The following is a 16603-nucleotide window of genomic DNA, read 5'->3' on the forward strand; positions in this document are numbered from 1 at the left end:
CCTTGCTGCCTGTTCAGATCCGCCAGCTGCTCTGTGGGAGAAAGATGGGTAATTTCTTTCTGTGTGATTTACAGCCTCAGAAAAATCCTCCTGGAAGTTCAACTGTGAGTTAAATCTAACTTGACAGCCATGAGGTATGCTATATGAAAAGTTTGGATTTTTAAATTTATAAAATTACAACGTAGTTAATGATAAAAACTTAATCCACAGATTGATCACACTAGTTTTAATATTATTTAATAAACATATATTTTTGTTGTAGAGTTGAAACCTATTCACAGCTGATCCTCCAGACTTTAAAGGTGATTAATTGCATGGGAGGAGACTGTTCATCTTTCTCTTACAGAGCAGCTGGTGGGATTTGAACTGCATGCATAGAGACTGGCTATGTAACTCTTTACAACTAGGCCACCTAATAAACATAACGGAATACATACAGAATGGATTCAAATTTCAAAACAAAGCACATTGCAAAACACCTAAGTTGATTTAATTTCATCACCTTTCTGCTGAGTCTGCGTTTAAGTTCCATTTTTGCTTCTTGTTCTTCTTCTTCGTTCTTTTCTATAATGAAAGGAAAGACATGAAACTTGAATTAGTACAGAGGCTGTTTACAGTAAGAAAACCAGATCAGACCACAGCTAATTGGTGTCTAACACATATTGATCAAATACTCTTAAAAAAGATCTTAAAAGCTATCAAACATTTCGGTAGAAAGACCAACTACTAATCTACATCTCTCTCTCTATGGTGAACAGTGTTTGGTGGAGCTCTCAGATTAAAAGAGGCTAGGAAGCAGGAGTGGCATCCTCTTCTGAAATAGCTTGTCTCCAGAAACTCTATAAACTTAGAGAAATGATGAAAGTTATGCATGTTCAGGACTTTCGTTCATAGGGTTACTTTGAGTAGTCTATGACTCGATAGAACCTAACAACAACAAATATACACATAATTTTTCTCCTTATAGGACTGGTTTATTCTACTGATTTTAAACCATTTTGTTTCCTGACTTTTGTTCTATTCTGAAAAATGTTCACAAGAGGGTCCATACTCTGGCAAAAAGTGTTTTTTTTAATTGAAACTCATTTGATGGTGTTACCAGAACAAATAGCAGAATCCTGGATAAAAATTTACTTCTGGATCTGGTGGCCTTCATATGAGAAACTAAGACAGAAGAACAAATATGAATCACCTAATGTATATCTGAGCTGTTGATTTCCATGCAAATCCAACCAAAATATACAATTTGCCTCAGTTTCTGTAGATGCTGAATATAATTTTTGAACTTTGCTCTCAAAAAGAATGCTCTGAATAGGGTTGGATGTGCACTATTGATGGAGATTATTTCTTTTTCTTATAATTTAGACTTCTCCAGTATTTGGCTAAGTAGTACAAATTAAAGGCCAAAGTGAAGGAATGCTATCCAAAAAGGGATTTTAAAAAAATGTCCAGAATTTAAGAACAAATATCCCTTTAGATTTTAATGGTTGCTTTTTGGGTGAACTTTTTGTTGCTTCCTGTTGCTTGTTATTCATTCTATGAAAAAGTACAGATTTGACTTTTCCAATCAATAATAGAAGGTATTTTTTGAAAGTACTTTTATGATCTCTGTGGAAAGCAAATCAATCACACTATATAAAGAATCAAGCAAAAAGGATGAAAAAGAATTTTTTGCTTCTGTGAAAAGGTAATTCTATTTCTTCTTAAAATTCGCCTGACATACTTTGGGCATGTTGCAAGGAGGGACTGGTCCTAGGAGAGGGACATCATGTTTGGCAGAGTGGAGGGGCGGCGAAGGAGAGGAAGACCTTCAATGAGGTGGATTGATTCTGTGACTGGAGCAGTGGCAATAAGTGTGTTTGAGATGGCTAGGTTGGGACAGGATAGAACAGTATTTAGAGCTCTTGTACACAGGGTTGCTATGAGTCGCAAACGACTCGATGGCACATAACAACAGCAACAACATTTCTTCTTAAAATTCGAATAGCCTTCTTATCACTAAAATGATTTTTAGTGTGAATAACATATCAGTATTCACTATTCTCAATGTTTGCCAGGACATTTGCAAGATTAGTGGAATAAAGTAATTTCGTTCATTTGGCAGAGAAGTTTCTACATTTTTCCCAAGTAGTAATTTTGATTTATAAAAAAGAATATGATCAGCCCTGACTATTCAGAGAAAAAAGTCAAGATAAACTGAAATCAACCCACATGAGAAGAAATAACAATTACTAGTCCCTCTTTTAGTGTCTATGACTGTCAAACAAATATGGGTCTCATTTATCTTTAAAATCCATCATCAAGATCAAAATAATTACCTTTCGTGAGTTGAACAAGGCTTGGGCATTATCCACTATACACAATAGACAAAAATTCCAAACTTGTGGTTCATGTGATTCAACTTAGGGTTTAGAATTGAAGATATGGACTGTATTATTAACAAACAGAAAAACATAACCCTTAAAATATTCAGTAAATTCTTCCTATAGTTGATTATGCTTCCTTTTCCAAGATACCTTTTCGAAGCCAAGAAAGCTGCATATCTAATTCCCCAAAGCTAACAAACATTCCAATATTTTATCAGCATACAAAAAGTCATTTCCTCAAAGGGAATATTATTACATAGTTTTGTTTTTTTAATTTGTATCGTACATGTAGGTGACAGCCAATTCTATTTAAGAAAGAAGAGTCAATTGCAGTTAGTGGAGTTAAATGTTTCTAACAGGATTCTTTTCTGCTTTGACTTTTTTTGTTAATGCTATGTGTCTTCATCAACTGAAAGCAAGGAAAACTTTTTTTGAGATAAGATACATTTTGATGTAATTATGTGCAATGTAATTATGTGTGATGTAATTATCTGTCCCAAGTGAACACTGGTAGAGCTGTGGATAGAGGCTTGTTCTTCAAATTCATATTTATACAGGTTTCTGCCAGGTGGTAGCCCCACTATAATTGGGAAGACAACTTCTCAAGAAACCAGAGAGCCTAAAAAATGTAGGTGGATGGGATATGTCCAGGGGTCATGAAAGGGTTAAGTAAACAGGCTGATACCCTCTGAGAGGGATTTTCTGATATCAGGAAAGGACTTCCTTGCATCTCCCATGTTCCCATTTCTGCTTCTAAAGAAGTTAAGAGAGGAGGACGAGTAGTGGAAGGATGCCAGCATGGCTGTTCCGAATCTTATTAAGAATAGCCTTTGTGAAATCCCTTACAACAGAGTCAAGGTTAAAGCTTAAACCTTTTTTTTTTTTAAACAAAAAAGCACCCATTTTTTTCCCCAAGATATTTCCTTCCATTTTTGATTCATTAAAAGTATTAAAAGTAGGATGTAAGCTTTTCTGGTCACTTTAAACAAACTGGAAGAATGTTCATGAAGGAAATGACATGGCTCATTGACAAATCTTGCCCTCAGTTAACCCCCAGCAGAGCAGAGAAGGGCAGGCGTTTCAAAACCACACAAGGAAAAGCTGCCCATAAACAAACAAATAATAGAGGCTTAACAGGCTTGGGCTTGAGGGAAAAGTTGCCTCATTGCAGGTTTTGCTCAAAGTATTTTACAGATGAGCTGAAAGGAGAAGAAAGAAAAGCAGAGGAAAGCCAGGAACTTGACAATTACAAGCTCGAGTCATCAGTTCAGATAAGATGGGTCCAAAAATGATCCCCACTGTGTAATTTTGTTCCTGTTTTTGCTGTTTCCACATGACTGTTTTTTTAACATATTGAGAAAAAGGATAAGCTCACTTTGAAATATACAAAAGTAAGATACATTCTTTAGTCATTAGTTCAGATAAGATGGGTCCAAAAAGAGGGATTTTTTGTGTGGTTTTGTTTGTTTCTGCTGTTTCTACATGAATGTTTTTTAACAATGAAAAATAAGAATAAGTTCCCTTTTAAATATACAAAATTAAAATATATCCACGGAGGCAGAACAGAATTAAGGTGCTAGGTATGACAGAGTGATCCACATATGGGTACTTATGGTAATATTAAACTTATTTGCATATTCTGAAGGTTGTAAAAGAAAATGATGGGGAAAGAATATATGCCGAACTCAATGGAATAAGATACTTTTATCTACAGTGTTTGGAAGCAGGAGTGGCATCCACTTCCCAGACAACATGCTTCTGGAAACTCTATGAACTTTGATAAATGATGATAATTATAGAAAGGCTTCAGGTCTCTTGTTCATAAGGTCACTGAGTTGTTCTCAATTTGACGGTAATCAACAACTCCAACATTATATGTAGCTGTGATTACACTTAGAACTAAACAGTACAGAAGGAGTTACACGTTTTGTCTCTGTTTTTAGAAAAGGTGTTCCAATACATGGCTTTCTCTGATAAGCAAGTATTTTCCCCCTTTCAACACTAAGTCTTTGTATTTTATCAATTTTAAGAAGTGATTCTAAAATATATAACTAAACAAACATCATTTCCCCTAAATAAACGTTGTTTAGTGATGTATTTAAGATGTTGTTTACCACTGATTTGGAAACAACTCATAGCTGACCCTCCCGTGGGTTTTTAGAGGCAGTAAATGCACAGGAGGAGACTGCCCATCCTTCTCTCACGGAGTACCTGGTAGATGTACACCATACGCCTTTGGGTTGGCAACTCCAACACTCAGCTGACCATCCAGCGGGTTTTCAGAAGCAGTTAATTGTACAGGAGAGGATCGCTCATCCTTCTCTTAATAGGCCACCACCTATACATGCATGTATAATTTAATATACTGTCTTTGACACACATACTGTGTGCATTACACAGTTTTTGCAAACTACACAATCACCTCTCAAGCTAATTTCCAACACATGCCATGCACATTACATGTGTATACACCGTGTATATAATGCATATATTTTTACCTCCAGCTGCCTTTAAAAATAAGTCCAGTATAGAACAGATATGGGGAAGATGCTAAAAAGGGGATTTTTATAGCCTGCAATGAAAGTGATCAGCAGGTATGACCATCTAACTGGTGTCTATTAAGGTAGTGATGGGTTCTGATTTGAGATCACTGAGTGCTTTATGCTCTGAGTTAATTATAGATATGTCAAGAAACAAAAGGTGACTTAGTTAATATACATGTCCATAGAAGGTACAAAAGACCGTCAGCAAAAATAACAAGTTGGTCTTTTCCCCCTCAAACAGACAACCACATTTATTATTATTTTTTAACCACATTTCATTTGAACAAAAGCTATAGGTAATCAAAGAGCAATCCACATGGAAGTATTAATCATGCTTAAATGAACTCAGATGGAAGTACAAAAGGTCTGGAGCCAACACTGACACTGACTTTGGTGTTTCTCTCCTCAGGTCTCCAGGAAAGAAGGGGGTTTGAAAGCCAACACAGCACAGGAGATTAGTGTGTCACAAATTGCATGATTTACGAAGCAATGTCTTGAAATGGCACATCTTTCGGCACTGTTTATCTCAGAGCAGGAGGTACTCAACCAGACTTCTCTCTCCATTTTTCAAGGTTTATCCAGTAAGACAGAATTTCTGAGTTTAGGAGCTTAAGGTCTGCACTTTGGCGTTCTTAAAACTGAATCCCACAAATACTTCCCAGACACCTATTATCAAAAGCCATGTACCTTTCTTGCTTTGCTGTCAAATTTAGATGCTGCTTTTATGTTTCCTCAGAAACAAAACACATTTCTTTCCTACTGGCCCTGACTAGTCTTTCTCCATTTTGGTTTCTACAGTGATGGCCACTTCTTTCTTGGGAACATATAGAGTCCAATCATAGGTATGAGGAAGCTCTGGTGGTTGTGAGGTAAGGAGTTACACTGCCAACTCAAAGGCAAAGCAGTTAAAATCGACCCGCTGCTCACGGGGGAAATATGGGCAATGGCCTCCCACGTGATTGTCTCTGAAAACGTGCTGGACAAACAACCACCACCACAACAACAAAACAAATACTGCTGGAGGGTCAGCTATGAGTTGGTTCTGACTCAATGGTGCACAGCAACAACATTAGAGTTATTTTGACAGAGAGCTGAGGGAAAGGGGAAAATGGTTTTCAAGGAGGCATTTCCATACTTAGGGCAACTGGCAATTTCTCTGTTTAGTATCTTTTCTCTCTTAAAAGTACTCTGTATACATATATAAAAGGTTGGCTGTTCTAATCCACTAGTCACTCTAAGGGAGAAGGATGAAGTGGATTGCTTCCAGAAAGGTTTACAGCCTTGGAAGTGGAGCAGTTCTATTCAGTTCACTAAGAGCCAGGGTGAACTCTTCTGTTCTTAGAAATAGCAACCATTAAGGGGAGCTCTGGTGGCCTAGTGGCAAGGATCTGCAACTACAATCCCAGAGGCACATGGTTCGAATCCACCAGATGCTCTGCTGGGGAAGGAGGGACAATCTCCTCCTGTACCAGTCAGATCTGATTTGACGGTACACTCATACAAAAATAATAAAACAAAATAAAAAATAAATAGCAACTATTTGTGTAAATACGCAATTTCTAAAAACGCAGACTAGAGAACAGAGATAATAGAGGCAGATCCCTTGAGCTCTAACTTTAGTTCAAGAGGATTTTCAGAGTAGACAAAATGACAGAAAAGTACAGGTAGGAACAATTACAAAATACTCATTACTGAACTCACTGTGGTTGATACCCTATATTGTGCAGAATTGCATTTCAATTAGTTTGGGACTGAAAATTCTGACTCCAGGAACTTAGGACCCCACTGCCCTACTGAGGGGTGGGGGTGGCAGGGGGAAGGCCCGAGACAATTGGGTGAAAATCAGAATAAGAAAACAAAGTGGAGAAAAGACTAGAGAATTCTAGAAATGCTGAGAATTATGGATAAGGCAGGAGGGAAGCAGAATTAACCCAGCATAGCAGGTGAAAGAGGTCACAGAGCTCTATTCAACCATACTTCCATTTAAAATTGAGATCTTTTTTAAGCTCAGCAGGAAACTGTAATAATTGTATAGGACAGTTTATGTCCTTGTGAATTCTTTGGCCTCTTCCTTGACGTGGATTTGAAGTAAAAGACAGATTTTCTTCTATTTAATATTTAAGTGAGAGAATACAAGGAACAAACGTAATTTCTCGTAAACACAATCGTCATGGACTACAACTCCGGCCTGGGAACTATCACATTAGAACCACAGAGTGAGAAGTGAAAATTGAGAACTATCTTTTAAAACATATAAACAACGTCACCTAAATGTGACTAATAGGGATCATCACAACCAATAGTGAGTTAACCAATATATTCAAGTTTTCTGCTGATATCTAGAGGGTTTCCGGGGGGAGAGTCAGACAGTGAATCACAGCACTCACGTTTTAGGATATTTCTTTGCTCTAGTTCTTCAGTCGTCGGTCTCTGGCTGAGTCTTCTATAATGACAGAAAGGATACATTACAGGTTATACACAAAATCCTTTAGTGGAAGAATAAAGACAATCGAGTTATTTATCTTCACGTTTGGATTTATGTCCAAAAATTTTTATTGTGTTCTAGGTGAACATTTACATAGCAAAATATGCTCCCATTTAACAATTTTTATACTAACTGTTCCATGAAATTAGTTATGTTTTTCATAATGTGTCAACATTCTTATTCTTTTTAGTCTATTTATTATCTTTCCATTAATCTACCATCTTTGCTTCTCCTTACAGTTTAATCTTCATTTTAAGATAAATATTGACTGGTTGGCCTCATTAACTGGGCTATTTAAAGAAGCAACATATTCTTGAATCTTACTTGTTTTTTGTGTAAGCCAGTCTAGGTTTTGGGATTGCAGTGCAGCTTCTTGCCACTAGGCCACCAATCTAGGTTCTGGATGAAAGGTGACTACAGAGAAGGGCTTCAGTGCCAAGTTTATAGTGTATTTCAGGCTGATTGTCTCAGGGACCACCTGTTCTCCATTGATTGAGTAAGTCTCACATTTTCCAGGAATTTAGTATCTGTTCTCCCTTTTATCTGGGACTTTCTATTGCGTCCAAGTCAGAATGGTAGGTAATGGTTACTGTTGTTGTTGTTAGGTATAACACCGTCGAGCTGAGCACTACCCATAGCGACATTATGAACAACATATCTGGACCCTGTTCTATCCTGTGTCAGCCTCACACTTCCTGACACCGTAGAGCCCCACATTGTGGTAGTCACCATTTCAATTCACATGGTTGAAGGTTTTCATCTCCTTTGCTGACTCTCCACCTTTCTGTACATCATGTTCCTTTCCAAGGAATAACCTCTCTTAGCAACATGCCCAAAGAATGTGAGGCAAAGCCTCGTCATCCTTGCCCAAAGGACACTTGGCTGCATCCTCTCCAAGGCATGTGTGTTTGTTCTCCTGGCTGTCCACAGGATGTTCAGTGCTCTTCTCCAACACCACAGCTCAAAGATATCCTTACTCACGATCTAGCTCTCAGATGCATAGCAAGTGATCAGAAAGACCAAGGCCTGAATCAGACACATCTTAGTCTTCAAACTGACATCATTACTCTTCAATAATTTGGATAGTTCCCTAACTGCAGGTTTTCCCAGTGCAATCCATCTCCTGATTTCCCGGTTGCTGGTATCACGGATGTTAATTGTGAACCCAAGTAAGATGAAGTTGTTGACAGTTTCAATCCTTTCTCCATGTATCATAATGATGTCTATTGGTTCAGTAGTAAGAATCTTTGTTTTCTTGACAGTGAGATGCACTCCATATTGAAAGCTGTACTCTATATGATCTACTGCAACAAGTGCTTCAGTCCTTCTAAGTTTCTGTAAGCAAGGTTGTGTCCTCTATATAACACAGGTTATTGATGAGTCTCCCTCCAATCCTGATGCCATAATCCTCTTCACAGAGTCCAACTTCTTGACTAATTTCCTCACCATGCATATTAAATAGTTATGAAGAGAGAACATAGGTTGGAGTAAGTCTATGCATGTCACTGCTTATAGATCTTTATGTTCTGGGCAATAAACCATTTTCAATACTACAAAATAAAAATACCCTTTCCTTTATGTGAGGTAGTGGCTGAAACTGCTAATGAATATCCCCTACTCTCCATTCTTTTTTTGCAAACAGAATTTCCCTGCATTTTAGGTGGGTACTTTGCTGCAGATTTCTGCTTCTCTTGAAACAAGGTCTAACTAGGGGACTGAGTTCTTGTGGTGGCTACTAGAAGCGACATTTGCAAGTTCTTCTTTTTACCTGTAAAATAATTAGGTATTTCTCTCTCTCTCTTTCTCTCTCTCTTTTTTTTTAACAGGCCATATAGATTTAAGCTTAGCCAGTACTTTAGTTAACACAGTAATTATTAGAGTATAAAAGTAGCTGTTACTCAGCTCTTAAAAAGAAGAAGAGTTCTTCATGAGAAAAGTATTTGTAAATGCTTAGGACCAACTGCAGGATAATATAGCAAATATAACAAGTGAGTCAGGAAAAAGAGCTGAACAAACCAAGGAGGGAAAAACATTAGGAAGTTCTTGACAAAAGGGTGGCAACCTAACTTTATTGTACAATGAAATACTGTTTCCATGACCTTGAATGAATAAAGTTATCCTCAGATACAGATCTCTCCCTTCCAATTTCCATAAAGGCCAGATTAGTTTGTAATTATTATGGTAACATGCCATCGAGTCAGAACTTACTTCGAGCTGAAAATTTTCGGGAGTTTTCAAAAGCAGTAGATCAGAAGGGAGGAGCCTGGCCATCCTTCTCCCACAGAGCAGCTGGTGAATTCTAACCATGTGCCTTTGCATGGTGTTGCAACTCCTTATCACTAACAAGCACTTACCATCACGAGCAACAGACAGAAATTGCAACCAAAGTGCTCCTTGGAGGCAAAGATGATGAAGCTTCATCTAACGCATTTTGGGAATCTTGCATGATACCACTACACCAATGGCACTGTCCATCTTACATACGCTGCACGTGTTGCTAGGAGAAATTATTCCTTAGATAGGGATGTCAAGCTTGGGAAGGTGGAGGGGCGGTGAAAGAAAGGAAGAACCTCAACCAGGTGGGTTGACAGACTGAGGCAATGGGTTCGAGTGTGTCAGAGAATGTGGGATGGTATAGAACAGGACAGTGTTCAGATTGGCTGTTCACAGGGTCACTATGACTTGTCCTGGACTCAATGGCACCTAACAACAACAACAACAGTAGCCGTCTATATGCAGATTAAGAAGGAAATGTTTTAACATGTCTCTATAATTTGGTTTTGGTTTTGTTCATATTATTCATCTATTATTAATCAGAGAAAAATCACTTTAACTTACCACAGGTGAATTAACATACATAAAAAAGAATCTTAACATGAAAGACTACCAATTCTAAATGTGTATGGTTGTAAAAATCAGAAAGGGTCTGATGGAAATAAATGGACATTTAAAATATTTCATTTGTAATTCTTTTTTTTTAAAATTAAAGTCCTTAATATATCTATCTTGAGATTAACTTAATTGACTGGGGCCACATGAAAATCCAGTGAACATTTAATTCAGGTAGATTTTGTACCAGCCACACACTGAAACATACTGTTCTGCCAATGCACCATATCACTTCCCAATCATACTATCATTTTCTTTATTGAGCTCCTTTTTTTGTCCTTTTCCACTTACTGAAACCACAAATGTTTAAAACAGCCCTTTGAACACAGATGTTTACGGAATTTCTCTGACTCTTTGCTCCCATATAAAACGCAAACTCATGTTGTCAAGTTGAAACCAACTCAGAGCTGACCTTCCAGTGAGTTTTCAGGAGGCTGTGAATCGCCTGAGAGGAGATTACTGATCTCTCCGCCAAGGAGTGGAGGATGGATTCCAAACAGAGAGGCACGACCTTTGGGTGAGTGGTGAATTGAACCTATAGACTACGCCACAAGACCTGGACAGTCATTGCATATGGGTGACATTATTCATTCACCAACCAGACGGGAAAAACCTTAGCTCGTTACATACAATTTTGTGCAAATTAAGCACATTTTCAGAGGTTGTAATTCAGAAGAGAAGAGGTTGCCCATCTTTCTCCTGCAGAGTAGATGTCAGATTCACACTGCGTGACTGAGTTACAACGACTTACCCACTGGACCTGTAGAGCTGCCTGTATACACAAAAGGGACTCACTATGAGAGGTTATTGCCACTGCCCAAGTGATAGGGCTGCCAAAAGAATGCTGTGAAGAGAGCAGGGCCATGCCTAGGATGGACTAGGAGAGTTGGACTGTCCAAAACTGAGGATGCAGGACCGCTTTATCAGGGCCTTCATTCACAATGTGGATGGCATGGTCAACACCTAGAGTCTAGAGGACAGAGCCACTGCCTGTACGGTTCCAAGGAACAGAGAATTACTTTTAATTTTTGAAAGCAAGGTGTGAAAATTATTTGGAAGGGTATGAAATGGAAAGAGACTTGAATTTGAAAACATGATTATTCCAGAATGATAAATGCTGTTATTATGGGCTGTCAACTTGGAACCAACCCATAGCTGACCCTCCAGTGGGTTTTCAGAGGCTGTAAATCTCATGGGAGGAGACTGCCCTTCTTTCTCCCTCATAGCAGCTGATGGATTCAAACCATGCTCCTATTCCTGGCAAAACAACTCCTTATCCACTAGACCAACAGAACTCCCCCAAATGTTAACCAGGACAAGGAAACTTATGGGTAAAACCATAGAGTGGGAGGCTCAGAAGAGGCATGGTGAGCTCTTTCAGGATCCTAATGAAAGATGTTGGATTATTTTTACAAACATACACAAGGACAACAGAGTATGCGACACATTAAAGTGAAAGGACTGGTCAGCATCTTCGAGTTGGGCGATTAGGATTCTAGTAGGATGCTGACATGGAATTTTTTTCTGTTCCAGTTATCATTCTGGTAGATCCACATGTTGCAAAGTCTGTTCTGGTTTTGCCTCACCAGCCAGGCCTGAATAGGGAAGAACTGGTTATAAACCTCTGCTTGAGAGCTAATGTAAACTGTTCTGCTGGGTTTGGGGTCTGCTTGCTGCCTGTTACCCTTTCTATCCTCTCACCAATCCCACATGTAATGGAAAATCTACCTTGTACTTTGTATCTGCTTTCACATTTTGCCATTGTATTTTGGAAGCATAATTTGTAATCTACATTGACAAGTTCACAAATAAGGAGGAATTTTGCCCCAAGAGGATATATACCTAAACTCTCACCCTCATTTGATTTAGATGACTCAGAAGATGAGAATTTGAACTTCAGGTTAATTTCCTCCCTTTCTTTTTTATTATTAATATCGTCATAATTCATTTCTCATTTAATTATTAATATTTTTTATAATATACATTGTGTTTTGTGCATGTATGTTATGTTTCTGGACTTTGAGACTGATTTAAGATTTCTGGGTTGATGTGATAGGGTGAATGTGTTTTCCAGGTAGCAATGATTTTCATTTTGAAGGAGTAGAATGTTACGGACTGAACTGAGTCCCCAAAACATTGGTTATATACCCTGGCTTCCATAGCTGTGTTTATAATCTCATTTGATTTGTTTTTTTGCTATGTTAATGAGGCAAAATTAGTGTAGCATGTATATAGGTACAATTGTTGAAGAAGTACTTATCTTGTTGCATATAGTTTAGTTTTACCACAATAAAACAAAATCCTTTAGCTCTAATAATGTTTAGATAGAGAGAAAGAGGGAGAGGGCCAGGGACTTGGCCTATCAGCAAAGGCTCTCTATCTGGGGTGCTATTCTAACATACAATACAGACAAAAGAGAAGCTATTCCATGTTAACAGTTATCCCTGGGATGGGAAGTCTCCATGCACCACTCTCTAAACACACACCCTGGAACTTTCCCCAGTGGTCTGTGTATCATCTCTAAGGAATCCTGATGAGGCAGTGCGAAAAGCCCTGTTCTACTGTGTTCCACACTGTCAACTTTTCACAATGGGTTTAATTAACCTGCTGTTTCTCAGTGTTTGGTTTGTTTTAATTTGCCATTACTATAAATAGTCTTGTAATAAACATCTTTGAAAACACAGGGGGGGTTTTCACCCCTTAATTTGGATTATTTTCCTCTTTTATGGTCTTCCAAATGAAATTACCACGTGAAGAAAGAGATGGCCTTATAATTCTTCCTTTGTATTGTTAAAGTGTTGTTGTTAGTGGATGTGGAACTGGAGCTGACACATGGCAAGCCCATATGAAATAGGACAAAAGGTTGCCTGGGGCGGTGCCATCTTCATAATCCTGGATGGGTCTGAGTCCATTGTTATGGCTGTAGTGTCAATCACGGTTCCCCAGAAAGAGTAAAATAGGAGCAGTGTCTGCGTCTGTCTTGGTTTTCTAGAAAGGTGTCAACGTTAGGTTCAACTTTTAAGAGATATTTTGCTGGTTTAATAGATACATAGGGTCGCTGTGAGTTGTAAGCGACTCAAAGGCACATAACAACAACAACAGATACACTATAATTCTGATTAGTAAGAAATGATTTTTAAGAATAAAATTATTTTATCATTCCTTAAATAGTTATTATAAGGCACTTTGATGGCGTAAGGGGCTGCACTGCTGACCCAAAGGGCGGGCAGTTCCTCTGCAAGAGAGAGGTGGGCCATCTCCTCCTGGGCAATTTACAGCCCCTGAAAACCTGCTGGAGGGTCAGCCAGGAGTTGGTTCTGACTCGATGGAAAGGAGGTTTTTTATGTCTATATACCACAGATGTTGGGTTTTGCATGGAATGTTTTTCCCTGCTTCTCTGTATCCCTTAATCTCGTAAGTTTTCATTTCTCCTGCCCTGATATCCTCTGCAAGATTCAGGCATTCTCCTATTATCAATCTGTTGTTTTTGCTGTTATGTGCCATTGAGATGCCTGCAACTCATAGCAACCCTATGTGCAACAGCCCTAAACCCTTCTCTGCCAATCGTACAGTCTCTGACACATCTACCCCTATTACCCCAGTAACTGAATCAATCCATCTCAACGACGGTCTTCCTCTCTTGCGTTGTCCCACTACCCAATCAAGCATGACATCTCTCTCCAAGGACTGGTCCTGCCTTGCAACATGTTCAAAGTATGTCAGATGAAGCTTCAGAATCCTTGACTCCAAGAAGCAGCCTGGTCTCACCCTCTCCAGGACAAACTTATTTGTTCTCCTAGCAGTCCATGGTATATTCAATACTCTTCTCCAGCACCACAGCTCAAAGACATCAATTCTCCTTCATCCCTAGTCATTGACCAGCCTTTTGATGTGTAGAAAGTAATTGCAGAGACTATGGCCTGGATCAGGCACACCTTAATTTTCAAATTGACATCTTTGCTCTTCAGTACTTTGGAGAAGTCTCTGACAGAAGACTTCCCAATGCAATTTATCTTTTGATTTCTTGGCTTCTGGTATAAAGAGTGTGGTTTGTGGAACAAAGCAAACTAAAGCTGTTTACAATCTCAATCTCTTCACCGTCTATCATGATGCTGCCAATTGGCCCGTGGTGAGAACCTTCATTTTCTTGATGTTGAGCCTCAATCCATATTGAAGGCTGCAGTCTTTGACCTTCTGCAGCAAGTGCTTCAGGTCCTCCTTAGTTTCAGCAAGCAGGGTGGAGTTATCTGTATAATGCAGATTATTGATGAGTCTACCTCTAATTGTGATGCCACACTTCTCCTCATACAGCCCAGCCTCCAGGATAATCTGTTCTGGTTGAGAAGGTATGGAGGTATATAGATTGAAAAGGTATGGAGATAGAACACATCCCTGGCGTATATCCTTCCCAATTCTGAACCATTCAGGTTTTCCTTGCTCTTTTCTGATGACTGCCTCCTGGTCCAAGAATAGGCTTCACATAAGCACGATAAAGTGTTCTGGGATTATCATTCTTCTCAGAGTCAGCCACAGTTTGCTGTGATCCAGTCAAAGGTCTTTGCACTTTCCTCTGGTACTCTCTGCTTTCAGCCAAGATTCATCTGACATCAGCTATAAGAACCCTAGTGCCACAGTCTCTTCTAAACCCATTCTGCACTGCAGGCAGTTCTCTGTTGATGTGCTGTTCCAGTCATTTTTGGACAATCTTCAGCAGAATCTTGCTTACATGTGATATTAATGATATTGTTCGATAATTTCCCCACACTGTCGAGTCACCTTTCTTTGGAATGAAATAAACATAGATTTGTCCAGTCATTTGGCTGGGTGGTTGTCCTCCAGATTTCTTGGCACAATTTGGTGAGCACATCCAGGACAGCATTTGTTGAATTATGTCAACTTGTATGCAATCGATTCCAGGGGTTTTGTTTTTTGCCAATCATTTCAAAGCAGCTTGAACTTCTTCCTTCATTGCCACGGGCTCTTGCTCATACTTTGTTTCATGAAATTCTTCTTGTCCACCAATTCCTTCTGGTGCAGTGACTCTGTATACTCCTTCCATCTTCTTTTAATGCTTCCTGGATCGTTTAACGTTCTGCCCAAAGCATGCAACTTGAGGCTTGAACTTGTTCTTTAGTTCCCTCAGCTTAAGAAATGCTGAGCAAGTTTGGCCTCTTTGATTATCAACCTACCCAGTGAAAAACCTCCTTGAGAACTCATATTATTTTGTGCTAGACTGGTGACCATTTAGGGAAAGAACCACTTCGTTTCATTTTGTTTGCTCTGGTGGCCCAATCTCTAGGGAGCTGCACTGCTAAGCCAAGGGAAAGTTGGCCCATTCCCTCCTGTGTGGTTGGCAACCTCAGAAATCCAATGGGGAGTCAGCTATTTGTCAATTCTGATACCATGGCCATGATCTTGACCTTATTCCAGTGCCAGATCACAGTCCATCTATCTTTGTTAAATGAATAATTTTCTAATTATTTAATTTTTTTACTAGTGAATTTTTTAAATTAATTTAATGAATATTTACAAACTTTGGATTTCCATTCTTCATTGTTAGACTTTTATCCCCCACCCCCAACCCAGTACACTCTTTTCTTTGAAGAGTAAAATAAAAATTCTCTCATTGTTTTACAATCCCTCCCCACAGGGCCACTCTACTATGCAGCCTTCGTTCTGGATTCCTGTCATGACAATAATACCTAATCACATATTCCTTTTAAACAGTTTTCTCCCTCATCTGTTTCAATGCAGTATACATTTATTGAACCCACCTTTCTCAGTCTCTCCCCAACCCCGATGTCAGACCTGTTTTACAACTGTTATGCAGTGTTTGTCCCCGTGTGACTGAAATACTTCACTCAGCATAATGTCCTTCAGGGTCACCCATTTTGAATAATATTGCATGAGTTCCTTGTTTTTCAATGCAGCATGGTATTCCATTGTGTGACTATACCACAGCCTCTCTATCCATTCATTTGTTGATTGGCACTTAGGTTTCTTCCAACTCCTAGCTCTTGTGAACAAAGTCCCGATAAACATGGGTGTGCATATATCTGTTTGGGAGGCAGTTACGGTCTCTTTAGGGTATATTCCCAGTAGTGGAATTGCTGGGTCAAATGGTACCTCTATTTGCAACTTTTTGAGAAAGCGCCACACTGCCTTCCACAGTGGTTACACTGTTTTACACTTCCACCAACAGTGAATAAGGGTTCCAGTTTTTCCATAACCTTGCCAGCATTTGTTGCTTGCTGTTCTGTTAAATTTTGCTATTCTGAGTGGGGTGAGATGATATCTCATAGACGTTCTGATTTGCATCT

At 39.0% G+C, this 16603-nt stretch overlaps 1 protein-coding gene across 2 annotated transcripts in view; it reads right to left on the reverse strand.

Moving 5' to 3' along the window:
* PHACTR2 (phosphatase and actin regulator 2) overlaps positions 1-16603 on the reverse strand; it is a 270673-nt gene that overhangs the window by 24396 nt on the left and 229674 nt on the right. For both annotated transcript variants that reach the window (XM_006891662.1, XM_006891663.1), the window contains 2 exons: positions 7297-7352; positions 503-564 (listed from right to left, as the gene is read on the reverse strand). In XM_006891662.1, the coding sequence (XP_006891724.1) occupies positions 503-564; positions 7297-7352 (118 nt within the window). The remainder of the gene's footprint in view (positions 1-502; positions 565-7296; positions 7353-16603) is intronic.

The sequence above is a fragment of the Elephantulus edwardii genome, unplaced genomic scaffold, assembly GCF_000299155.1.
Source record: "Elephantulus edwardii isolate Elephantulus edwardi_28Jun2011 unplaced genomic scaffold, EleEdw1.0 scaffold00102, whole genome shotgun sequence".
In the NCBI taxonomy this organism is placed as follows: domain Eukaryota; kingdom Metazoa; phylum Chordata; class Mammalia; order Macroscelidea; family Macroscelididae; genus Elephantulus; species Elephantulus edwardii.